The sequence below is a fragment of the Myotis myotis genome, unplaced genomic scaffold (assembly GCF_014108235.1).
Source record: "Myotis myotis isolate mMyoMyo1 unplaced genomic scaffold, mMyoMyo1.p scaffold_m19_p_6, whole genome shotgun sequence".
Taxonomy (NCBI): domain Eukaryota; kingdom Metazoa; phylum Chordata; class Mammalia; order Chiroptera; family Vespertilionidae; genus Myotis; species Myotis myotis.
Genome location: NW_023416368.1, coordinates 61740275 through 61764109, shown reverse-complemented (window position 1 = coordinate 61764109; position 23835 = coordinate 61740275). Strand labels below are relative to the sequence as shown.

Genomic DNA, 23835 nt, shown 5'->3' with positions numbered 1-23835 from the left:
AACTAAAAAATTATAGGTAAAAAATTACAGGTAGAGGTGAGGGAAACTTAAGATAGAAAAAGCTTCTTCATCATATAAGTAAAAATCAAATTTACTGAAAATAACAGAAGAAGGCTATTTACTGCAAGTGAAGAAGTTTAAAATATGAACCTACTACCCTCATGGAAAGATGGATGAGTGGGTGGGAAAAACTAATTTTATTCTGCTTGCCCAATACTAGACACTTATTTATTTAAATTTAATTAAATAAAATTTAAAATGCACTCTCCAGTCACACTAACCACATTTCAAGTACTCAAGTAGCATAAGACAAAGGCTTAAGCACACATTAAGTTAGAGTGGATTTCTATCATTGCAGGAAGACCTACCTATTGAACAGCACTGCTTTATAGTGTCATACATCCAAAAGTCCTCTATTACAAAACATAACCAGGAATAGCACCAATGAATAGCACCAATCTATTTTCAGTCACTAATACAGGTATAAATTTTAAGACCATATTATAATAGTATACACCATATGACTATGACGTCTTAATGCTAACCTGATTATTCTACTTGGGAAACAAAGATTTGTGATAAACATCTATTTTCATAATTGTTATTTTCCAAAATTAAAATGAAACTAAATGTTTTTTACGTACAGTACCTGCAACTAGAGATAAATATCCATGCTATCATTTAAATAAAATTAATGTTTACAGACTCAAAAATCAAGAGCAGAAATAATTTTTCTGGACATATTCAATACTTCTGTATACAATAACAAAGAGTAGGCAACTAAAAGAAAAAAATATTTCATTCATATCATCAGCAAAAGAAAAGGTCATATGGAAACAAAAATCCCCAGACACATCACAGCATTTGGCAAATGAACCACTGGAATTTAACACAGTAAAACAATCTCTACAGTTCCAAGTCAAAGGCTTTAAGAGGCAATATAGCCCAAGCAAATACAATTTTAGAAAGCTTACATTAGATGATACAATCATCCTACACATGACAAAATATGCAATATATATATTAGTCAGAAACCAAATAATCAGTAGTTTAAATGGTCAAATTACAATGTTATTGAGCACATCTCCCCAAGTACTGAAAATATAGCAGACTGGAACCTCGCTATTACTAGAGTTCTGCTCCTCCTCACTTAGGCAAGTCACTTTCTGGGTACCAGTTTTCTTATAAATAGTGAAGAAACTAAGCAAAAATTCTGATAGTGCATAAAAATGGCTAATAATGCAATTAAAAAATTTAATAGCATGTAATAAAAAAGTGAGTGTATAAATGTAATAATTATATATGAGACCCCAACAAAACGACTATGATTCTGTAATAATAGATACTCATATCTATAGTACTAAAGAAATGCAAGATCCAATCTACACTTCTGAAATATCCATGAAACAGCAATTATTGCCTGTGTTATAATAATACTATTGTATCCTGATTCTCAATCATCTGCATGGTCTACAAGATCGTTCAGTTAAGCAAAATATTCAAATGAGTAGTAGCACATAAAATTAAAATTTCACTCTATTAAAAATTAAATTGTAGATACACCTATCAAAAAATGGGTATCTACATCTTCCAGCAAAAAAATTGAAGGAGCTAATGCAAATGGGTCAAAAGTGGCTTTCTAAAAAGATGACATTCATACTTCCCTAGCCCTCTGAAGGCTTATTATAGGCTAGGGCAGAGGTTGGCAAACTGCGGCTTGTGAGCTACATGCGGCTCTTTGGCCCCTTGAGTGTGGCTCTTCCACAAAACACCACATGCGGGCGTGCACATACAGTGTGATTGAAACTTCATGGCCCATGCGCAGAAGTTGGTTTTCGGCCTGGCGAGTCTATTTTGAAGAAGTGGCATTAGAAGAAGAGGGGGGTGTTGGTCGGTCAGGCGACGGGAGACACGCAGGCGTGCTGCGGGATACACAGTGCGGGGGAGGCACAGTGCAGGGGAGGCACGCGATTCATGCACGAGTTGAGGATGGGAGAGTTGGAAGGGGTCGACCTCAGCGAATGTACCTCAATCAGACTGAGGACGTTTTCAGCAAAGGCCAGCTTAGGAGTACCCTAATTAAGTTAATAACAATGTACCTACCTATATAGTTTAAGTTTAAAAAATTTGGCTCTCAAAAGAAATTTCAATCGTTGTACTGTTGATATTTGGCTCTGTTGACTAATGAGTTTGCCGACCACTGGGCTAGGGGGGAAAATCAGTAATCTGATGGCCTTCTGAGGCAAAATTATCTAAAGAACCTTAATTTGGGTTTTCACTCACAAATATAAAAAAGGGCAGCAGCAGGGGGTATTGGGAAAGGAATCACTCCAAATGGTAACTAACCTTTTGGTTGCTAGTTTGGGGAGAATTTTTAAAAGTGAGGAAAGCAGAATGAAATTTGACCACTTTTCTCATATTACTTAAGAATAGAGGACATAGAAGTGGCTGCCAATTACCTGATGCTATTAGGTGTGCCTTCACTTTTCAGATATGGTTGGAAAGTAAGATCCAATCCCTGGAGTACTGAGGGCCATTATTAGAAACTTGTTTCCCCCTATAGCTGGTAAAACATGTATATATATAAAAAGCCAGCAATCGTAACGCCTGAATGACCAGCCGGATCAGGGGCGGGGCGGCCAACCTCCTGTGTCCCTTCCCCCTGCACTGGCCAGGCCCCGATCAGCCCCCATTGGGGCAGGCCGGCCAGACCCCACCCATGGACAAATTTGTGCACTGGGCCTCTAGTATTAGATAAAAGAATGGATTAGATCTGTACACTAAGTGTGTTAACTATGATCACATATAACACTTGGTCTAACTCATCAACTTCTTTAGGAAAATTACCTTTACAACATTTCATGGAACTCAGCTATTTCTTTAGCTAAGTAATTAATTGCCCTCATTAATTACCCTATTGTATATAACACTAAACTCAGATTAAGACTAGCCCATTAAATACTTTCACCTAAAAAATAAAAGTTGGGCAAGATAAACAAAAGAAAATATAAACAAATGGGACTACATCAAACAAAACAGCTTTTGCACAGCAAAAGAAACCATGATCAAAATGAAAAGGGAACCCACTGTATGGGAAAACATATTTGCCAATAATACATCTGATAAAAGGTTAATTTCTAAAACATATAAAGAACTCATATAACTCAACAAAAGGAAGACAACCCAATTTAAAAATAGGCACTTCTCCAAAGAGGGCATACAGATGACTAATAGACACACGAAAAATGCTGAATGTCACTAATCATCAGAGAGATGCAAATTAAAACTAAAATGAACTATCACCTCTGACCTACCAGAATGGCCATCATCAATATATCAACAAACAACAAGTGCTTACAAAGATGTGGAAAAAAGGGAATGCTAGTACACTGCTGGTGAGGATGCAGATTGGTGCAGTCACTATGGAAAACAGTATGGAATTTACTCAAAAAATTAAAAACGGAACTACTGTTTGACCCAACAATCCCACTTCTAAGAATATATCCTAAGAAGCCCAAAACACCAATCAGAAAGAATATATGTACCCCTATATTCATAGCAGCATTACTTACAATAGCTAAGATCTGGAAACAGTCCAAGTGCCCATCAGTAGATGAGTGGATAGAAAAAGCTGTGGTACAAGTACACAATGGAATACTATGTAGCTGTAAAAAAAGACAGACTTCTTGTCCTTTGTTGGCAACATGAATGGACCCGAAGATTATGCTGAGCAAAGCCAGGTAGGAAAAGACAACTATCACATGATCTCACTTAAATGTGAAATCTAATGAACATAATACACTGCCTAACAAAATAGATCCAGAGGCATGAATGTGTGGAACAGACTGACATATCTCAGAGAGGAATGGGGAGACAGTAAGAGATTAACCAAAGAACTTACATACATATATGCATGGTAGCCAATGGACACAGACAATAGTGTGGTAAAGGCCTGGGGTGAGGCAGGGGTTGGGAGGAGGGGAGCAAAAGGGAGGGGGAGAAATTGGGGGACATCTATAATAACTGTCAACAATAAAAATAAATAAATAAAAGTCAACATTTCTTTGTACTGTCTTTATATTTTTCTTTTTTTAAATAAATACAATGCTCTCATCCTATTTTTCCCCCAAAATTACTGTCACAAAAAAATTTAATAAGAATACCTCCAAAAATTGACACATAAATATAAAAGTAAAATACAATTATAATCCATCTCAATAAAACAATGAATTCTAGCATTATATTGATACTAACAAGGTCATATTTCATCAAATCTAAGACTGATTTTATGTACCATGAAGATAAAAGCACTACCAAATATTTGTAAAAATGTCATCAATTCTTAGTCACATTTAACTTTATGCATGATAATGAATGAATAAACAAAGAAACCTTTCCTGAGCCCCTACTATGTAGCCAGCACTGGGAATGTCAAGCAACAAACCTGGTCCTTTCACTGGGAAGGTTCATACTCTCTTTACCTATCACCTATCCATCTTTCAATCTAAGGTCAAGCCATGAGCCTTCTTTGACCACTGTAGTGCAAGTTATCTGCCCTTCCACTCAATCCAATGACTTCTTTTGCCCAGTACCATGCAATCATCACCTCTCTGGTGTTACTTTGCTTCCCGCTTATGTGTGTATGCTCAATCTCTAGCTAAATTCCCCTTTAACAGACATTTATCTTCATCCTAAGCCAGTGGTAGGCAAACTCATTAGTCAACAGAGCCAAATATCAACAGTACAAAGATTGACATTTCTTTTGAGAGCCAAATTTTTTAAACTTAAACTATATAGGTAGGTACATTGTTGTTAACTTAATTAGGGTACTCCTAAGCTGGCCTTTGCTGAAAACGTCCTCAGTCTGATTGAGGTACATTCGCTGAGGTCAACCCCTTCCAACTCTCCCATCCACACTCGTCTTGTATACTTGTTTTGTCTATCTCCTTTCCGAAAACCGACTTCTGCGCATGGGCCACGAAGTTTCAGTCGCACTGTACATGCGCACCCGCACGTGGTATTTTGTGGACGAGCCACACTCAAGGGAACAAAGAGCCACATGTGGCTTGCAAGCCGCGGTTTGCCGACCACTGTCCTAAGCAATAAGAACTCAATTAAAACCTACTGGGGAATGGAGGAATCTAATAAATGCAATGTTTCTCTGTAACAGTCATATATGTTTATATACACAGGACATATATGCTCTACTGAATAAAACAGTTTTTATTTTAAGTTTAAAGGACTGCTCATGCTAAATATATGCTTTACGGAAATAATTTTGCACAAGGAAACACAAAATATTAGTATCTTATGTTAGGCCAAGATGAAATATAATTTCATAGTGGAGATTAAAAAAAAGTATGAAATAATCCACTGTAACTTCTAGCCACTGTCTTCTGCCCAGATATTTCCATATCATCATGTTAGAATATTATAGGACATGTGTCTGCACTGTCATAATCAGAAACAGAATATAGTGCATTCAATCTAACTACAAAGTACATTTGTTTTAAAATATAACGTAGGCAGTCTCCAAATTATGAATGTAAAATTCACCAAAATTGCCTACAAGCATTAAATTTTTTCCTTGGTCATGCTATATTTTACATACAGACACACATTATTATCCTCATTGAAGTATTATAGTCGTAAGCATTGTAATAAAAATTTCAGGTTTTCAGAAGAAGAAAAAAACAGGCACTAATTTATAAAATTCATTTCTGATTCAGGCTTTGAAATGGCACAATCCCATAAATGCTTTTATTATTCTAAATTTTTAGTGATATCTGATTTATCTGAATGAAGAGCAAGGCATAAATTGCTGAGAACATTTTTCAAAACTAATCTAATTTTCCAATTCACTGAAACATGAAATAAACCCTATGTGGTTTAATGTAGTTCCAAGGCCATAATATTTATGTTGTTTTACATTTACTATATAGGTTATACAAAAACCTTCTCAACATTAAAGAAGGGTTTATGTTTAAGTAAGTAAATAATAAAAGTACAACTCTACTTGATAATATTTAATGTCAAATATTATTAAATTGTGGCATTATGAAAAGAGCCAATTAAGACTCTTTCTACTTCTTCTATAGCTAACTAATCCTTTTTTTTTCAAATTGAATTTATTGATTACATTGGTTAATAAAATTATATAAGTTTCAGGTGTATAATTCTACAATATATCATCTATATTGCATTGTGTGTTTACTACCCTAGGTGATTAATCCCTCTTTGCCTTACCCCTGCCTTTCATCCAAGTATAACCAAATCTTGCCAAGGGACTGTTGCAACTATCTAAGGTTTAATTCTAAATTAACAATCTCGAGGTTATTTCACCTATATACTTCCACATATCTACACTTGAAGATAAGCCTCATCCAAGGAGGCAACATTCCTGCTTGAGAAACAGACTAAATGGAGGTAAAAATTAAGCTCAGCATGTCTGAAGAATGGACACCTGCTAGAATGTGGCACTTTGTAACAGTGGTTCTCAACCTTCCTAATGCCGCGACCCTTTAATACAGTTCCTCATGTTGTGGTGGTGACCCCTAACCATAAAATTATTTTCGTTGCTACTTCATAACTGTAATTTTGCTACTGTTATGAATCGTAATGTAAATATCTGATATGCAGGATGTATTTTCATTGTTACAAGTTGAAGATAATTAAAGCATAGTGATTAATCACAAAAACAGTATGTAATTATGTATGTGTTTTCCGATGGTCTTAGGCGACCCCTGTGAAAGGGTCGTTCGACCCCCAAAGGGGTCGCGGCCCACAGGTTGAGAACCGCTGCTTTATAAAGAGGTAGGACATAAAATTGGGTTAAATTGGGCATGTCTATGTTCTAGAGATCTCTAAAGATCCAGCACAAGCGCTAACATTGTTTAACTTCTTGACCCATTTTATGAATACTTTTAAGCAAAGACAGCATGGATAGACTATTTCATCACTTTTCTGTAGAAAGTATATTTTGTTAGCACTAACTCTAGCTGGTGTTTACTATACCATGAGACCTGAACAAAACAGCACATGCAACACCAGGCAGAGTTGTAACAAAACAGAGAACACTTCCTGGGACATCGTCCACTGCTGCCCTTATTCTTAATGGCTTTCCTATGCAAGTTTAGAGCAAATCCCTCCTCTAATCAAGTAATTTGAGTCTCTGTTGTTCACAACCACAAGACTGCAACTTAAGTCATATGTGATAACTTCTTCTAAGTGTTTCCCTTTTTCCCTCTATAGAAGATAACTACTATTACTGACTGACAGATCCCCTTCTGAAATGGATCCTGTCTTTCCTGTGACAGAGAACCATTCCTGCAGTCTGCCTGGGGTTGATACCACCCACTCAACCCCTACCCTCCTCAAAATATACACACATTCACACTCCCTTCCTGTCAACTGCCCGTATACACTCCCACCCACACACTCGCCCATGTGCTTTCTCTCAAGCATACTCTTCCTACATACTCTCCCACAGGAACAGGACTTATGCATCATTTCCAAGCAGTGGAAATACCCATTCCACTAGCCTCAGTAATTTGTTCAGGGCTGTGTACCAGGCGGTAAGCCAGTAAAAGTCCTTCCCATGACTTTCATACAGGAGAATCAGTGGCCAAACTGCCAGGCCCACGGAGAACACCTACTGAGAGACAGAGAAAACAGTCTTAAGATACTGAATACTGTAGCCAAACCATCCTTGGTAATGGGGCCTAAGTCTTTCTCTTCCCTTGAACTTGAGAGTTCCTAATACACTCTTTCAGAGCTCTAAGTCAAATAATTTAGGGCAGACCAGGGAACTCATTCCTCTACCTAGCCCTAGCACCAGAGTCTAGCAAAGGACCAAGAATTTCTAGTAAGTTTACTTAATTGTGTAAATATAAAGTGAACAGCTAGTCAAGATATAAAAACTGCTTCTCCTTCTGACCATGACTCCACCTCAGGCCAACCTGCCCAAAGCTAACCTTTAAACTGAGGGCTGGCCCTAGCTGGTTTGGCTCAGTGGGTAGAACATCAGCCTGAGGACTGAAGGGTTAACGTTTGATTCCAATCAAGGGCACATGCCTGGGTTGCAGGCTCAATCCCCAGTAGGGGACATGCAGAAGGCAGCCAATCAATGATTTTCTCTCATCATTGATGTTTCTCTCTCTCCCTCTGTCTTCCTCTCTGAAATCAATAAAAATATATAAAAATAAATAAAATAAAAAGCTCTTGGGCAAAATATGTTACTTTAAACTGAGGGCTGATCTTTAACTGAAAGGCTACTTTTTCCTTTCGCTGCCTCCTACCCTCGACTGTGTTTTTACACCAAACTGTCTGCCTCTCCCAAGATTTTGGTTGGACTAGAGTTTGAGAACCCTTGGGAACAACATTTAAGGCAATGTGAGCACAAAGCAAAATTTCTTTAAAAGCATATTGTGATGTTAAAAAAAAAAAAAAAAAGAATACAGAATTGAAAAGGAAAGACTACAATTGCTCTTCCATTCTTCCCCAAAATCCCTCAGTACTGGCACAAAAAGAAAGAACAAGCCCATTGTTCCAAGTTTTAAAAGCTAACATATATTCCCATCAAAAATGTAATTTTCTGATATGAGCCAAACATACACTCACACAATTCATTGATACTTCCCATAATTAAATTCATTAGTCTCTTCTTTAATTATTGTCTGTTTTTCTCCACTAAACACTATGAAAGGAGAAACTGGATGGGTCTTAATAATAGCACCTAGGATATGGCAGGTGTGCTATAATAGCTTAAGAATGAATGAAAGATACCTACCCCCTCAATTATTCATTCTATTACCACTGACTGAGAACCCATTACCTGTATAGCACTCTACTGGGCAATACAGAAGCTATAAAGATCAGATATAAAACTTAGTCTGTCAAAGAACATGGTTCTTAGCCTCTTTGTGGCCATGGACTCTTTTTGACTTTCCGATGAAAATATGGGCATTCTATCTAGAAAAATAAGTAGACTAATATTTTGTATTAAATTTCAAGACGTCCCAAGGTAAGTATTACAGATCTAGTAAAAAAATTAAGACAATATACATACATATACAAAAGTACTGTGGTCTTTTATTTGTTGACTAGAGGCCCGGTGCACAAAAATTTGTGTGTGTGTGTGTGTGGGGGGGGTCCCTCAGCCCGGCCTGTGCCCTTTCACAGTCTGGGACCCCTCAGGGGTGACCACTTGCTGGCTTAGGCCTGCTCCCCGGGGGATTAGGCCAGGATGGCAATCAGACATCCCTCTGGCAGCCCGGCAGCCCTCGGGGGATGTCCACTTGCCAGCGGGGAGCAGACCTAAGCTGCAGTCAGACATCCTTAGCGCTGCTGAGGAGGCAGGAGAGGCTCCCACCACCTGAAAGCAGGTATCTGGGTTTGTTTAGCTTCTATAATTGAAACATTGTTGCCATCACTGCCACTCTAAGCTCTGAGGCCGCTCTAAGCTCTGAGGCCGAAGCTGGATGAAAGCAGGTATCTGGAGCTTGTTTAGCTTCTATAATTGCAACTTTGTTGCTTAGAGTGTAGCTTAGAGCAGGGCGAAGCAGGCGGGGAACGTTGGCTCCCTCTGTCACTGGAGCAAGCAAGCCTCATGTTCACTTCAGCTGTGTGGCTGCCGGCTGCCACCTTTTTGGCAGTTAATTTACATATCCTGCTGATTAACCAATAGGAAGCATAGCGGATGTATGGTTAATTACCATGTTTGTCTATTATTAGACAGGATTTTTGTACTCTAAGAGAAAAGCTAGGTCTAAAGAAGAGCAAGATACAGGGAAAAGATCAAACAATTCTCCCAATACTTTCAGAAAATAGTCAGTTGGGGGAGCCTTTGTGTAAAAAGACCACTGATATCAATGATTATTGTAGGGCACGGCTATAGGGTTAAGCCTCAGACTGACCTGTTGGTAAAGCCACTAACAAGTCCAACTTAGAGGGCACAGCCCTCTTACCATAATTAGGCTTGACCTTATGACTCTCCCTAGATCTTATCTGGGTAGCTAATGGGCTGAGGGAGATGTAGCAAGTGCTGCCAAAACAAGTGAAACTCACAAGAACACTGTAACTATGGTGACCATAAGTAAGATGGTAATTTTTATTATGCGTAGAGAAAAAGAAACAATATTAATTGAATTCAGTGATGAAAAGGTGCCCAGCAGCCTCTAGGCTTTTCAATTTTCCCCCCCTCAAATATTGAATTAAACTATTTCACTCATCTAAGTGTTATGTAATAATTATAATTAGTGATCATTAAATACTGAAAAAGCTCTAATAACAACAAAGGACATGTGTGAGGAGAGAGTATAAATATGTGACAATGTAGCCTATGTTCTAAAATTCTGAGGGTTTTTTTTTGAGGTTCCCACCACCAGATTACCGTTCTCCTCCGTGGGAGAACTTACAGTTTAAGAGGAAATAACCATACAAGAGCTAACCTTAAAACAAAACCTATCAAGTGCCAAAAAACACCATTCTAATAAACAAGTTTTCTCCTAATATAATAACAAACACTTCAAAAACTCCAGGAGAAATCCTAATAAGCTTAACCAATTAATTTCTATTTCTATGTTTCTTAGTGCAAGTCAATTAAAAGATTGATTTTAATTGTAACTGAACAAAATGTTCTGACTTATGGACCAAAAAAGAAAGAAAAAAGCAAGGTTGTAAATTTACATAAGGTAAGATGAAAAAAAATGGAGAGTAGCAAGCTAAAGTTAACACCCCGGAAGAACAATTACCAAATGCTAGAGTTAGAAGCAACCTTAGAAATTATCCAGATCAATCGTCTGACAATCCTCTTTTAGTTAAGAAAGATAAGGCATGGCAAAAGTATGTCCAATAAAATTGGGAAGTTTTCAAATGTATGGATCAGATACAGAGCAAATGAGATCAATATCAGTACCATAATATATTTTAGAACATCCAAATTAGGTTTATTAACACATCTAAGTACTTACGTTAAGAAGTAATTCATCTTTTGTTTTAATAAGAGGAAAATTCTTATTTTCCTTCTCAACTTGTACATCTTCATCTCCATCTGACAGCACTGGAGGAACTAATATTCGAGAGGAAGAGGAAGATGAGGATGATGATGAGGAAGAGGAAGAGCTTGAACTATCTGAATCTGTTTCACTGTAGGAAAGGAAAAGTTTAAACTTAGTAAAACAGTAACATGATGGCATTAACATATATTATTCAACTAGGAAATATCTACTTTACTACATGTTTACTATTACTGATATAATTCAAAAGCTAGCATTTTGAAGTTGACTCTGGTATTTGGAAAGTAGTCCTTAATCCACTGATAACATTTTCAAAACCCATGCTATGACTGCAACTCAATCACAATAGTCTCACACATCACACATCTGCCTTAATATAATTAAGCATGTGCCAAATCACTGACAAAGAGAACTCTGGGCAATGCACTTCTCTCATTGGTCACCTAGCCATTTAATTGCCAATAGTTTCTTCTCAGTCTTCAGACAACTTGGAAACTCAAGTTACCAACCATGCTGACCATTCTATTCTTTAAAAACTCCTTTAGCCCATGACTTCCACAGCAATTCTTGTTACCAGTAACCCTACTCTAAGTTTAAAATTTGTTTGCTGACTATTCCCTTAACTCCCTTTTATTTTCTTAACCCTCATCCAAGAAGTGAGGATATTTTTTTCCATTGATTTTTTAGAGAGTGGAAGGGAAGGGGGAGGAGAAGAGAGAAACATTGATGTGTCCCTGTCACATCTTTTGGCTGCCTCCCACATGTGCCCTGAGGGTTGGGGGCTGGTGGCAGGGATCAGACCTGCAACCCAGGTACGTCCCCTTGACCTAGAAACAAAACCACCCACCTTGGGTAAGCAAGCTGACATTCTAACCACTGAGCATGCTGACCAGGGCTCCTTCACTCCCTTTTATATGCTGTTTCTAAAAGTTTCATACTTACTCTCTTCTCTCTCTGTACTCTTCCTATGCATAATCTCATGTCCTACAATGTTTCCAATTATCACCCATGTGCAGATAACTCCTAAATCTTCAGCACTGACATTTATAAGCTTTATCCCTGATCTCTGGCTACATACTGGCCACCTCTGTATGAATGACCTACACTTACCTCACACTAGCAACAAGTTAAAAGGAAAAAAAAGTGCATTCTCCTTACTAAATCACTTCTCTTTGAACTTCTATTTTATTCATTAGTCTTTAATCCAGTTACTATAGGTAGAAACATTGGAATCATTCTGAGCTATTCCATTCTCAGTCAATGATAAAACCCTATCTTCAGATTAGTAAACATCACTCCTATTCCACTTCATCCCATTTCCACTGCTACTCCTCTATTTCAAGTGCTTATTTCTCACCTGCTTTTCTGTAATAATTCTATAACTGATGTAAATACTAGTCTCTTCCCACAACAATCACCCCTTCACCCTATTGATGTTTTGCTGTTACCCTTACCCTTTTCATGACCCTCCATTTTAATCAGTTCACAATCTTGCTTTAAAAAGTCATTCATGCTCAGTTGATGTGGCTCAATAGTTGAGCCTGGACCCATGAACCAGGTCATGGTTGCATTCCTGGTCAGGGCACATACCGGGGTTTGGGCTCGATCTCCAGTAGGGAGCGTGCAGGAGGCAGCCAAACAATGATTCTTATCACTGATGTTTCTATCCCTCTCTTCCTCTCCCTTAAGAATAAATATTTAAAACAAACATTCATGTAACCCCTATGTTCACTGCAGCCTTATTCACAGTGGCCAAGACAGGGAAACAACTGAAGTGTCCTTCAATTGATGATTGGATGAAGATGTGGTACATATATACAATGGAAAACTACTCAGCCATAAGAAAAGATGAAATACTGCGATTTGTATCAACATGCATGGACTGGAGAATATTATGGTAAGAGAAATAAGTTAGATAGAAAAAGTTAAGAAACATTAATTTCACTCATATTTGGGATATAAAACTTAAAGCAACAAATGAACAAACAAAAACAAAACAAAACTCATAAACACAGACAACAGTATGGTGGTTACCAAAGAGATGGGGGTTTGGGGGATAGTAAAGGGTAAAGGGGTCAAATATGTGGTGACAGAGGATGATTTGACTTTGAGTGGTGAGCACACAATGCAATATAATGATCGTGTATCACAGAACTGTACACTTGAAACCTATGTGATCTTAACCAATGTCACCCAATAATTTAATAAAAATAACCATTCATGACTGGACATTAGATATGAGAAAACTATTATTAATTATGTTACATGTGATAAAATATTATGATTATGTAAAAGAATGTCCTCTTAGAGAATGTGTGCTAAACTATTTAGGGATAAAGTATCATGTGTAAATGACTTTAAAATGGCTCAATAACATATACCTGTGAATCTAATAGTTCTGAAATGTTAATAATTGTTAAATCAAGGTGATGGCTTTGGACTATTCTTCCTATTTTTTATTGAGAGAATATTAAAACTGAGAAAAAACTTAAATTTTTTCCCATAACCTACACTGTGTACAAGCTAAAGGCCATACTCCTTACTATGAACACCTCAGAGGCCCCTGCAATCAAGTTCCTGGTAACCTACATAATCCCATCTCATATCACTTCTCATACACACCAGCAACGCAGCTCATCCAACTTTCCCTGTATTTGTGCTATTTCCTTTGACTACAATGTACTCAATGTAGAGAAATTATTTTTTCTTTGTAAACTCAACTCAATATTACCTCTTCTGAAGCCACCCCTCACCCACTCAAAGTACAATTACATACTTCCTTCCCTATCTCTCATGGCACTTTTTTCAAACTGCCCACTAGAGCCAGTCCAATACTATACCATAGTTCATTGAAAACCATGTCTTCCCAGCTGGATTAGAAAGGGCTTGAAAACAAAACATTAGCTTTGGCAAATGTCTTTTCTCCTGTTACAGGAGGAAAAGGCAAAGGCCAATTTCACCACATAGGCTCCGGAACCCATCCCATTTGCAAGTGAACTCCTTCCTACTATTACTGTATTATGAATCTTTCCCTCTACCCCAGAGCAGTCCCATCAGCATACCAAACATTCTGTAGTATCTCTGTTTAATCCCTCCAGCTATGGACTCATTTCCCACTTACAATTTCTTAAAAGAACTGTGAACACATGCTGTCTCTAATCCTTTATTTCTAACTCCATCTTTACACCAAAATTGGCTTCTATCATCATCACTCCTTACAAGGTCACCAATATTCTCCATGTTGCCAAGTCCAGTAGGTAACTTTCTGTCATCTTAACTTCTCAGCAACATCTAACATGGTTCCCCACTCACTTCCTCAAACATTTCCATTTTTTGGTATGCACTATGCTACAAGGGTATTCCATTCTCATGTAGTCTTCTATCTTCATGGTTTTAAATACGACCTTCACTTAAAAAAGACCTGAAAGACATAACACTCAAATGCAGTTTGAATTCTAACTCAAATAACCAACTGTTAAAAGACATCCTTCAGACAACCAGAAAAATCTAAATACAGACCAAGCATTAGATGATATTAAGGAATTAGAATTAAGTTTATTAAAGTTGATAATGACATAGTGGTTTTGTAAAGTGTTTTATCAATTAGAGATGCACAGTAAAAAAAAAAAAAATCACACTGAGATTTGCTTTAAATCTACTAGGTTAAAAAAAGTTAGAAATGTTAGATAAAACAAGATTAGCAAAATATTGGAAGTTGTTAAGTCCAGTGATGACTGTATGTGCAATCATTATATTACTCTCTACTTTTTTCAAGTTTGAAAATGTCCATAATAAAAAGTTAGTCTTATCTGAAATCTGATGCTTAAATGTCTATCTCCAGCCCAGAACTGTCCTTCAAACTCTAAACTCATAATACTACTACCGCTTGCCTGACATCTCAACTGACTGTCAGAGAAATCTTAAGTTAACTGTCCAAATTAAACATCCCCACTGGTCTCCGACCCCTATCTTAGTAAACAGGACCACAATCCACCCAGCTGATGGCTTTGTCTAGCCCAGTGACCCATCTATTAGCAAGCCTGATCAGTGTGATTGAATCCAGACACAATCGTGGTCGCCTCATGGACTCAATGCAACATCTTTCAACTAGTTCCAGCCTTGCTTCTCGGCTTTTACTCTTGAGCCCAGTTCAATTCTTCCTCTGCAGAGCAAAGCGTATTAGAATGTTAACCTGAGTGTGCCACTGCTCTGCCTAAAATCCTTCAACAGCTTCGCCAGCACTTAGAATTAAAAACTTGAACATGGCCATAGTGTCCCACAGGACTGGGCTCTCCGAAGACTTTCTCGGTGCCTTGCTTGTTCCTTCACGATAATTTTCATCAACTCTGTTTATTGATATGTTTACTCATATTTGCCATCCCTCTCGCTAGAATGTGGGGCAGGGATCATGTCCATTTTTTTTCTCTCACCTGTGTTCGGTATCCCACACCACACAGTCCAATACTTGGAAACCATGTTCAGTGTGGGTAAGGAACATCCCACAAACTTAAGTCCTCTCCCACCACAGAAGTTTCATCTTTAAAACACACGGGGAGGTGGGGCGGGGAAGGGGGGGCCTTAAGAAACCGAATCAGTTAATACTACTAAATAACAGTGCCTTGCAAATTTCACGAAGCTCCCCACAAGGCTTATAAGAATTAACAAAATTGCCAGGAGCTAATCTGGAAATATAAAATCCTTTAACCACTCCTCAATTCATCTGGTTCAAAAACAAGAACACACGTTAAACTGGATGGAAGAATAGAAGTCAGATCTGACACGAAACTCAAAACTTATAACCGCAAAGGGACCCGCCGAACTAAATATTAAGGAAATAACCCAATATCCTCAGGTTTCCATATCTTAACGGAAAACGCTACGATTTATGCACAGCACCTTTTTTACACTACCAAATTTAGGGAAGAGAGATCTGATTATTAGGCTCAGATTCACCAGGGATCTGCAGTGAACAACCCGAAGTGGGCGGTCCGAGCCACTTGTCCACACGTGCGCGGGGAGCGCCAGGGACCGCCCCTCCCGCCCCGGCCCACGCGGGCCCCGGCTCCTCCCGCCGGTCACACGGGCCCTCTCCCCGCAGCCTCGGGACCCGCAGGCACCCGACCTGTCCGAATCCGAGTCCGAGGTCTCCGGGGTGTCCGGGGTCGGCACCGGCTCTGCTGCGCCCGGGCCCGTGACGCCTGTCCCTCCAGGAGGCGGTTCTGGCCCGCCGACGGCGGTGCTCAGCGCCAGTTCAGGCGGCTGCTCCCCGGCTGGTGGCGCCTCCGCGTCCCGCCCAGTGTCTGGGGCCACCTCATCCGACGGAGGTGGCGGCGGTGGCTCTGAGACAGGAACGGTATCCGGGGACGGCGCCGCCTCGCCGTGGCCACCCCCGAAGCCGGTGCCGCCGAATTTCAGAGTTTCCAGCTGCGCAGCGGCGGCCTCCACCACTTCCATGGCGTCGCACCCGACGCCTCGGCCGGGCTACCGGCTCGCGCTGGAACTGAAACAGCCTTAACGGTGGAGAGAACCGTGCATGGACCCCACTTCCCGCGTTTCTCCGGTAACTACACGCCGGGGGACCTGGAGACACGCCCCCACCGTTTCCGCCACAGCACTTCCGGGAGGGCGTCTGACGTCACGTGACGCGACCGCGCTCACTGGGGGCGGGGCCGAGCGCAGGACCTTCGGAACGGAGACTTTTGGCGCCGCTGATCTCCTTTTTTCTCTGCCGCTTTGGGAGTGTATGCAGCTCCGACAGCAAGGTCAGGTGGCGAGGCCCATAGGCCTGTCGCTGGATCTGGGGCGATTCTATTCGAAGCGAAGATGTGATTGTGTAAGACTCTGTACTTCAGAAACTCGAGCCAGGAAATCTTGGACACTTAGTAAACTCCATAAAATTAAGTTAAATTGATTGATTGCAAGCACGTTGACCATTCACCTCAGAAACATTACGATTCCTTTTTTTTATTTCCTCCAAAGCAGCCTCCAATTAAAGAACTCAGTCATGGTGGATAAATGTTGCTGCTTACTGTTGTCTGTCTTGTTGACACTTGGTAAAAGGGTGAGAAAAGACTGAAGTGTACTAACTTAGCTTGGAAAAACATTAGTCTAGTCTAGATCATAAGAACAAGCAAAAAGTTCTTAGGGTTGAGTTAGGGATCAGAATTTTATGGTTTCCTATGGAACTTCAATTTGATGCATCAGAACCTCCAGTAGTAGTAATCATTGTTACCATTTAGTCAGCATGCGTACGTGTCAAGGATTGTGCTAACGATTTTATCAATAACAGTCCTCTGGAAGGGGATTTATTCCAGGAGCCCCACCCCAACCCCTCCCCATATCAAATCCAGGAATGCTCAAGGCCCTTATATGAAATGACATAGTTTTTGCATACAACCTACACATATCCTCCTGTATACTACAGTTCATCTATAGGGTACTTATAGTACTTAATACAATGTAAATGCTATGTAAATAGTTGTTATACTGTATCATTTAGGGAATAATGACCCAAAAAAAGTTTGTACATGTTCAGTATAGACATAGCCATCATAGACCTAACTACATAGTATATGTCAGCAACAATATAGCATTTAAAAAATATTTTCTATCCGGGTTCCTGGAATCTTTGGATACAGAACCTATAGATACAAAGCGTCTGCTGTATTCAATGAGAATTTATTGTGCCCTTCACAGAAATTTAAAACAAGAGTGGTTTTAGGGAGCTTACAATCTAATTGAAGTAAAAAGGTCAATGCGCAGGAGATAACTAGAAAGATATTTGAAATGTGGAGTAGAAGATGCAAGTTCAGTAATAATAGGAAATTAAGTAAGATTGGTGGGCCATATCATGGAGATCCTGTAAAGAGAAGCAGGAATTAAACTTGAGATACTACTCACTAATTAAGTGATTAAGCGGAGCTCAGTATCCCCAGCTGATAGAACTGTGATCAAATCTCAGCTCTACGATTTCCTTGTTGGTGTAACTGTGACCGTGGGCAGGTGGCCTAAGGTACCTAAATCTTATTTTCCTTACCTGTAAAGTGGAGATAAAAGGACCTCACAGACCACCAGTGGTCCGTGGACCACCGGTTGGCAACCGCTGCTCTAGCTCATTGCTCTTTTTTATTTTAAGTAGTACATATCTTCACATGAAAATATATTTATTTACTTCTTTATTGTCTCTGTTTTCCCACAAATTAAGTTTCATGAACTCAAGATCTTTTTCTAATTCACAGGTGTCTCTCAGTATCCAGAACTATAACAAATCCTAAAAAAAAAAATTAATATTTTTAAAAATTTATTTTTCAGTTACACTTTACATTCAGTATGATTTTATATTAATTTCAGGTATACAGCATAGTGGTTAGACAATCATCTAATTGATCAAGTCACTTCAGTATTTCCAGTACCCACCTGGCACCTTACCTAGTTATTACCATATTATTGACTAAAAATTTTTTGAATTAAAAAAAGGAAAAAAATAATAGAATTTTATAAAACAATCACAGTAAAGGGAAAATTATTTACAGATAAAGGTATAGCTGATACCTAAGTTATTCATTCAGTTTAAATGAATCTAATGATAGCTAAGAAAGCTACTTATTTCCAAAAAAAAATCTCTATTGTTTTAGAATGGGATCATCTCTATAATGCAGGATAAGAATAGCTGAATAGCAATACCTCTCCCTAGCTTTAAACTAGCTCACTATTTTGCAATTACTACTTTTTCTAAGTGTTTGAATGTATCAAAATGTCTTGCATTTACCTACTTCCAGAGCCTGCCTGTCTGCTGCATTATTCCTAATAGCTGCTAAACTTATCTTTAACCTAAGGTTAAATCCTAAAACAAACACACATACACACACACACACACACACACTCACCCCTCTTTGAAAGAGTAAGAAATTTGTAGGATTATTATTAAAATTAAGAGTGTAAACTTGAGGCTGGCCAGTATCACTCAGTGATTTAGCATTGACCCATGCACCAAGAGATCTCCAGTTCAATTCCTGGTCAGGGCTCATGCCCAGGTTGTGGGCTAGATCCCAGCGGATTGATGTTGATTCTCTCCCATCGATGTTTCTATCTCTCCCCCTCTCTCTCTCTAAAATCAATAAAAACATTTTTAAAAAGAGCTTATCTTAAATTATGAATTAAAAGCCATATTATATTTTAAACCTAACATGTAAAAAAACTAAACATTCTTCAAAGTGCAAAAACAAAGTTTATGAGAAGAAATTTATTTTAAGAAGGAACAGAATTTTGCAAGTTCACCAGTCTCTACTTATAAAGATTGTGAAATTTTTCAAAAATAAAAAATGAAATGTTAACCAGCTCTTAGTGCCATCTTCACTGATTTGCAATGTCTCACTACTCAAAAAGGGTGGTGCATCACTTGGAAACTTGTTAAAAATGTAGAAGCTCAGGCCCTACTTTCTGAATCTGCATTTTAACAAGATTCCTCATGTGATTTGCTGCACATTAAAGTTTAAGAAACTCTGCCCTAGTGACTATGCGAAGGCTGGAAACATCTCCAGAGTAGCATAGTGCTTGAAAGTAAAGTGAGTGAAAGCCTTTTTTAATTTTTTAAAATATATTTTATTGATTTTTTTACAGAGAGGAAGGTAGAGGGATAGAAAGTTAGAAACATCGATAAGAGAGAAACATCGATCAGCTGCCTCCTGCATACCCCCAACTGGGGATGTGCCCTCAACCAAGGTACATGCCTTTGGCTGGAATCGAACCTGGAACCCTTCAGTCTGCAGGTTGACGCTCTATTCACTGAGCCAAACCAGTCAGGGCTGAAAGCCTTTTTTTGAAGATACAGATGATGTGTCATAGAATTGCACACATGAAACCAATATCTTATTAATCAATGTCACCCCAATAAATATTATTAAATATAAATAAATAAAATATTTTTAAGAGAGAGGCATTGAAGTGCTGGACAAGTCTAAGCTGCATCAACTGAATAGCTTATTGTCTGTTCATACCTCTACTTGGATGCCCCATAAGTACCTCAAACTCTCATATCCAAAAGTGATCTCAGCATCTCTTTCTCCATACTTGTCCTTCTTTATTGCCTATCCTGGTAATATCATCAATGTCTGTCTAGTCCAGCCGTGGGCAAACTACGGCCCGCGGGCCGGATCCGGCCCGTTTGAAATGAATAAAACTAAAAAAAAAAAAAAAAAGACCGTACCCTTTTATGTAATGATGTTTACTTTGAATTTATATTAGTTTACACAAACACTCCATCCATGCTTTTGTTCCGGCCCTCCAGTCCAGTTTAAGAACCCATTGTGGCCCTCGAGTCAAAAAGTTTGCCCACCCCTGGTCTAGTCACTCATTATATACTAAGTCTCAGCCTCACCAATTTGCTGTGTGTGACTTAGTCCAAGTCCTATTCATTCACTTATTCATTCAATAAATATTTACCAAGCACAAATTTTGTGTCAGATGCTGGGCACTGGAAATAAAGTGATAAAAACAACAACAACAAACAAACCGAAAAGGCTGTTAAGGTCATGGAACTCACAATATAAAATTTCGGTTTTAGCCAAAACCGGTTTGGCTCAGTGGATAGAGCGTCGGTCTGCAGACTGAAAGGTCCCAGGTTTGATTTCGGTTAAGGGCATGTACCTGGGTTGTGGGCACATCCCCAGTAGGAGGTGTGCAGGAGGCAGCTGATCGATGTTTCTTTCTCATCGATGTTTCTAACTATCTCTCTCCCTTCCTCTCTGTAAAAAATCAATAAAATATATTTTTAAAAAAAATTTTCGGTTTTAAATATGAATGGTCACCACAGTAGACCTTGATAGATCCTTCTGCGTGCATCAGCCAATCGAGATGAGCGGGAGAGAATGGGGGAGTTGGGGAGATTGTTATGCCAGGTCTCTTATACATGTTGGATTTCAAGTAAGATTTCATTTGAAGAAAGGATTCAGTGGCAAAACAAAAAACAACCAACAACAAAAAGCCCACAAAATAACAACAATAAAAAACTCAGTAAGTTGAAACTTAAGACCTTTTCTGGAAATAACATTTTATATAGTCTTTGTTTTTTGTTTCCAAAATTTAACTCAGGATTTTTTATAGGTCATACACTGATTGGTCTTAGTTTATTTCAGTGTTTAAAAATACATGAATAGACACATGTACAGTGCAGTTCAGTTAGAAACCTATGATGCCCTTGTTAAATAGAAATGAGATTTTCTAAGATTTGTCACATAATGACTAGAAACAGGGTATGTGACTGTTTAGACAAGTTATTATCCCCATTTCCATATACTAAAAAACTAAGACTGGGTCATGGGTTTGATTTTGGCATTGCAGACATAAGGGAAAGAAAGGAATACAACACTTTACTAGATTTATTTGAGTGTGGACAGAAAGAATAGAAAAAAATATATACCAAGAATGAGCCTGTTGTTAGGGGAAACACCTATACTCCACTCCTCTTGTTTTGATAGAGTGAAGGTTTTGACTCTATGACTCAAGGTTTTGACTCTTAGACTCAGGACTAAGAATATGAAAGGAACACCTCTAGCCATCCCTTCTCCCCTCACTTACCTAATTGATAAACTTGGGAATAGGAGCTAAGTATGCCTGACCAAGTACCTTTGGATCCTATTGGCAGAGAGGGTGCATCCTGAGCTATCCTCCATTGTGCAATAATAATAAATGCAAACACATACATATCACTGAACTGTGTGCCAGCCACTATTCTAGGCACTATAGCAATCTATTTAGTTATTTCCACAAAATGTTGAAGTAGATACAATTCCCATTTTATAGACAAAGAAACTGAGGCTCAAGGAGGATTAGTGAGTTTGGCAAGGTTATAAGCTGGCAAATGTTCCTGTTCTTACAGAGGCCTGGATTCCCAATGAATACACTGAGTGAAGTCTGTCTAGTTTCAAAAGTTCATTTTGCTAAAGATCAAAGCCATGTTCTCTAATTAATTTTATCAGTAATTAAGGTAATTTTTTTTTCTGCCTGCCACTGTCTCTTGGGTCTTATTTCTAAACTGCTGTGTACTTAGGAGGAGAAGAAAGGGGTGTTATTTATTGGCCACCCAAAAGTCCCGCCTCCAGAGGCCAGAGCTCAGGAAGAGCAGTAACCTAGAAAATGAGTTTTCAGTTTCGAGTAGCAACACCTCGCCTTCACAAAAACAAATTACCTACACAAACACCCCACTTCCCAAAGAGTGTATTCCAAACCTGTGCTTTTCTATAGGAATCTCTACAATGATTGAAATGTTCTATCTGTGCTGTTTAATATACTAGTCACTAGACACATTTATTTTATTTTTGTTAATCACCCAAGGATATTTTTTGTGCTGCACCGGCATGGCCAAGGGTGATCCTGAGTGGGGGTGATGAAAGGATTGAGAAAAGACAGACAGCAGAATGGAAGCTGGGTCTCGGTGGGACGCTGCTCCTCTGATGGAGAGAAACAGCGACCACACCCACAAGCTGTGTCTTTATTTTATAGCAAATGCCAGGAGGCAAAGTAAGGGCATGATCAAGTTGTTTACAGCGTTCTCATTAGCTTCAATCCCACTCCACTACATGCACCTGAACTCTATCACTCAGGCAGGTGGGGCCACGTGTTCAGATCACAGGCTCAAGCTTACAACTATAGCTGTTGGCTATAGTTGTGCTGGGAGGGCTCTGCCATCTAAGCTGGGACTTGCACGTGACAATGAGACGGTGCCCTCTCATTGTCCAAGGCTTGAACCTGTCCAAAACACTCTGGCCACGCCCCATAATTTTTCCATTATTTTTTAGAAAGAGTGGAAAAGCGGGGTAGAGACAGAGAGAGAAACATTGATGTGAGAAACACACATCGATTGGTTGCCTCTCGCATGCACCCCGACCAGAGTCAGGGGTCTAGCTGGCAACTGAGGTACTTGACCTTGACCAGAATCGAACCCAGGACCCTTCAGTCCGCAAGCCAATGCTCTAGCCACTAAGCCAAACTATCTACAGCACCACTAGCCACATTTAGATACTGAGCATTTGAAATGTGACTAAGGCAACTGAGGAACTGAATTTTTACTTAATGTTCATTAATTGAAAATTTAAATTTTCCTTCAATAAGAGGCCTAAAGTTTCCCATTACTGGATGGGTAAGTCTGTCTACACCCAAAAGTCCATTTTGCTGCCATTGCTACCATAATGGACAGTGTGCCATTTCAAGCCTTCATCATACTTCTAAACTTCCTTTGTATAATGCTTTCACTCCCTCATAGAAGGGATTAGTGCTCTTATAAAAGAGACTTGAGGGAGCTTCCTTGCTTTTCTGCCAGTAATATTAAAAGAAGCCAGCAGTCTGCAAACAGGAAGGGTGCTCTCATCAGAATCCACCCATCTTGGCACCCCAATCCCAGACTTCAACCCTTCAGAGCTGTGAGAAAAAAATTTCTGTTGTTTGTAAACCACGCCATCTATGGTACTTTGTTATAGCATCCTGACTGACGGCTGACGAACACACCAACACCCCATGACATAGTTGTTAACACTATATTTAATTCGAACTTTTGAAGGAAGCACCAGAACACATGAGGTACTAGACTTCCTGGAATGTAGAATTTCAAAGGAAATAAACCAACACTTATTTATAAGACCCTCACTCACATCAGAAAAAATGAAAAATTAGGGGGAGGGGCTTTCCAAGGATTTCATGAAGAAGGTTTTGGAAGAAAATGTCATGGATTATTATGATCCCCTGCCTCCCTCAATCGGTCTTAACTGTTCTCCCCACCATCTCCCTTCAACACAGGAAGGACTGAGAAACTGGGAATGACAGCAAG

General features: G+C 39.1%; 1 protein-coding gene across 2 annotated transcripts in view; it reads right to left on the bottom strand.

Annotated features, from left to right (window-relative positions):
- The window catches only part of NAF1 (nuclear assembly factor 1 ribonucleoprotein), a 50763-nt gene extending 34146 nt beyond the window's left edge, over window positions 1–16617 (bottom strand). For both annotated transcript variants that reach the window (XM_036314402.1, XM_036314403.1), the window contains exons 1-2: window positions 16138–16617; window positions 10971–11145 (exon numbers count right to left, since the gene is read on the bottom strand). In XM_036314402.1, the coding sequence (XP_036170295.1) occupies window positions 10971–11145; window positions 16138–16469 (507 nt within the window). In that variant the 5' untranslated portion in view covers window positions 16470–16617. The remainder of the gene's footprint in view (window positions 1–10970; window positions 11146–16137) is intronic.
- Window positions 16618–23835: the final 7218 nt, after the last annotated feature.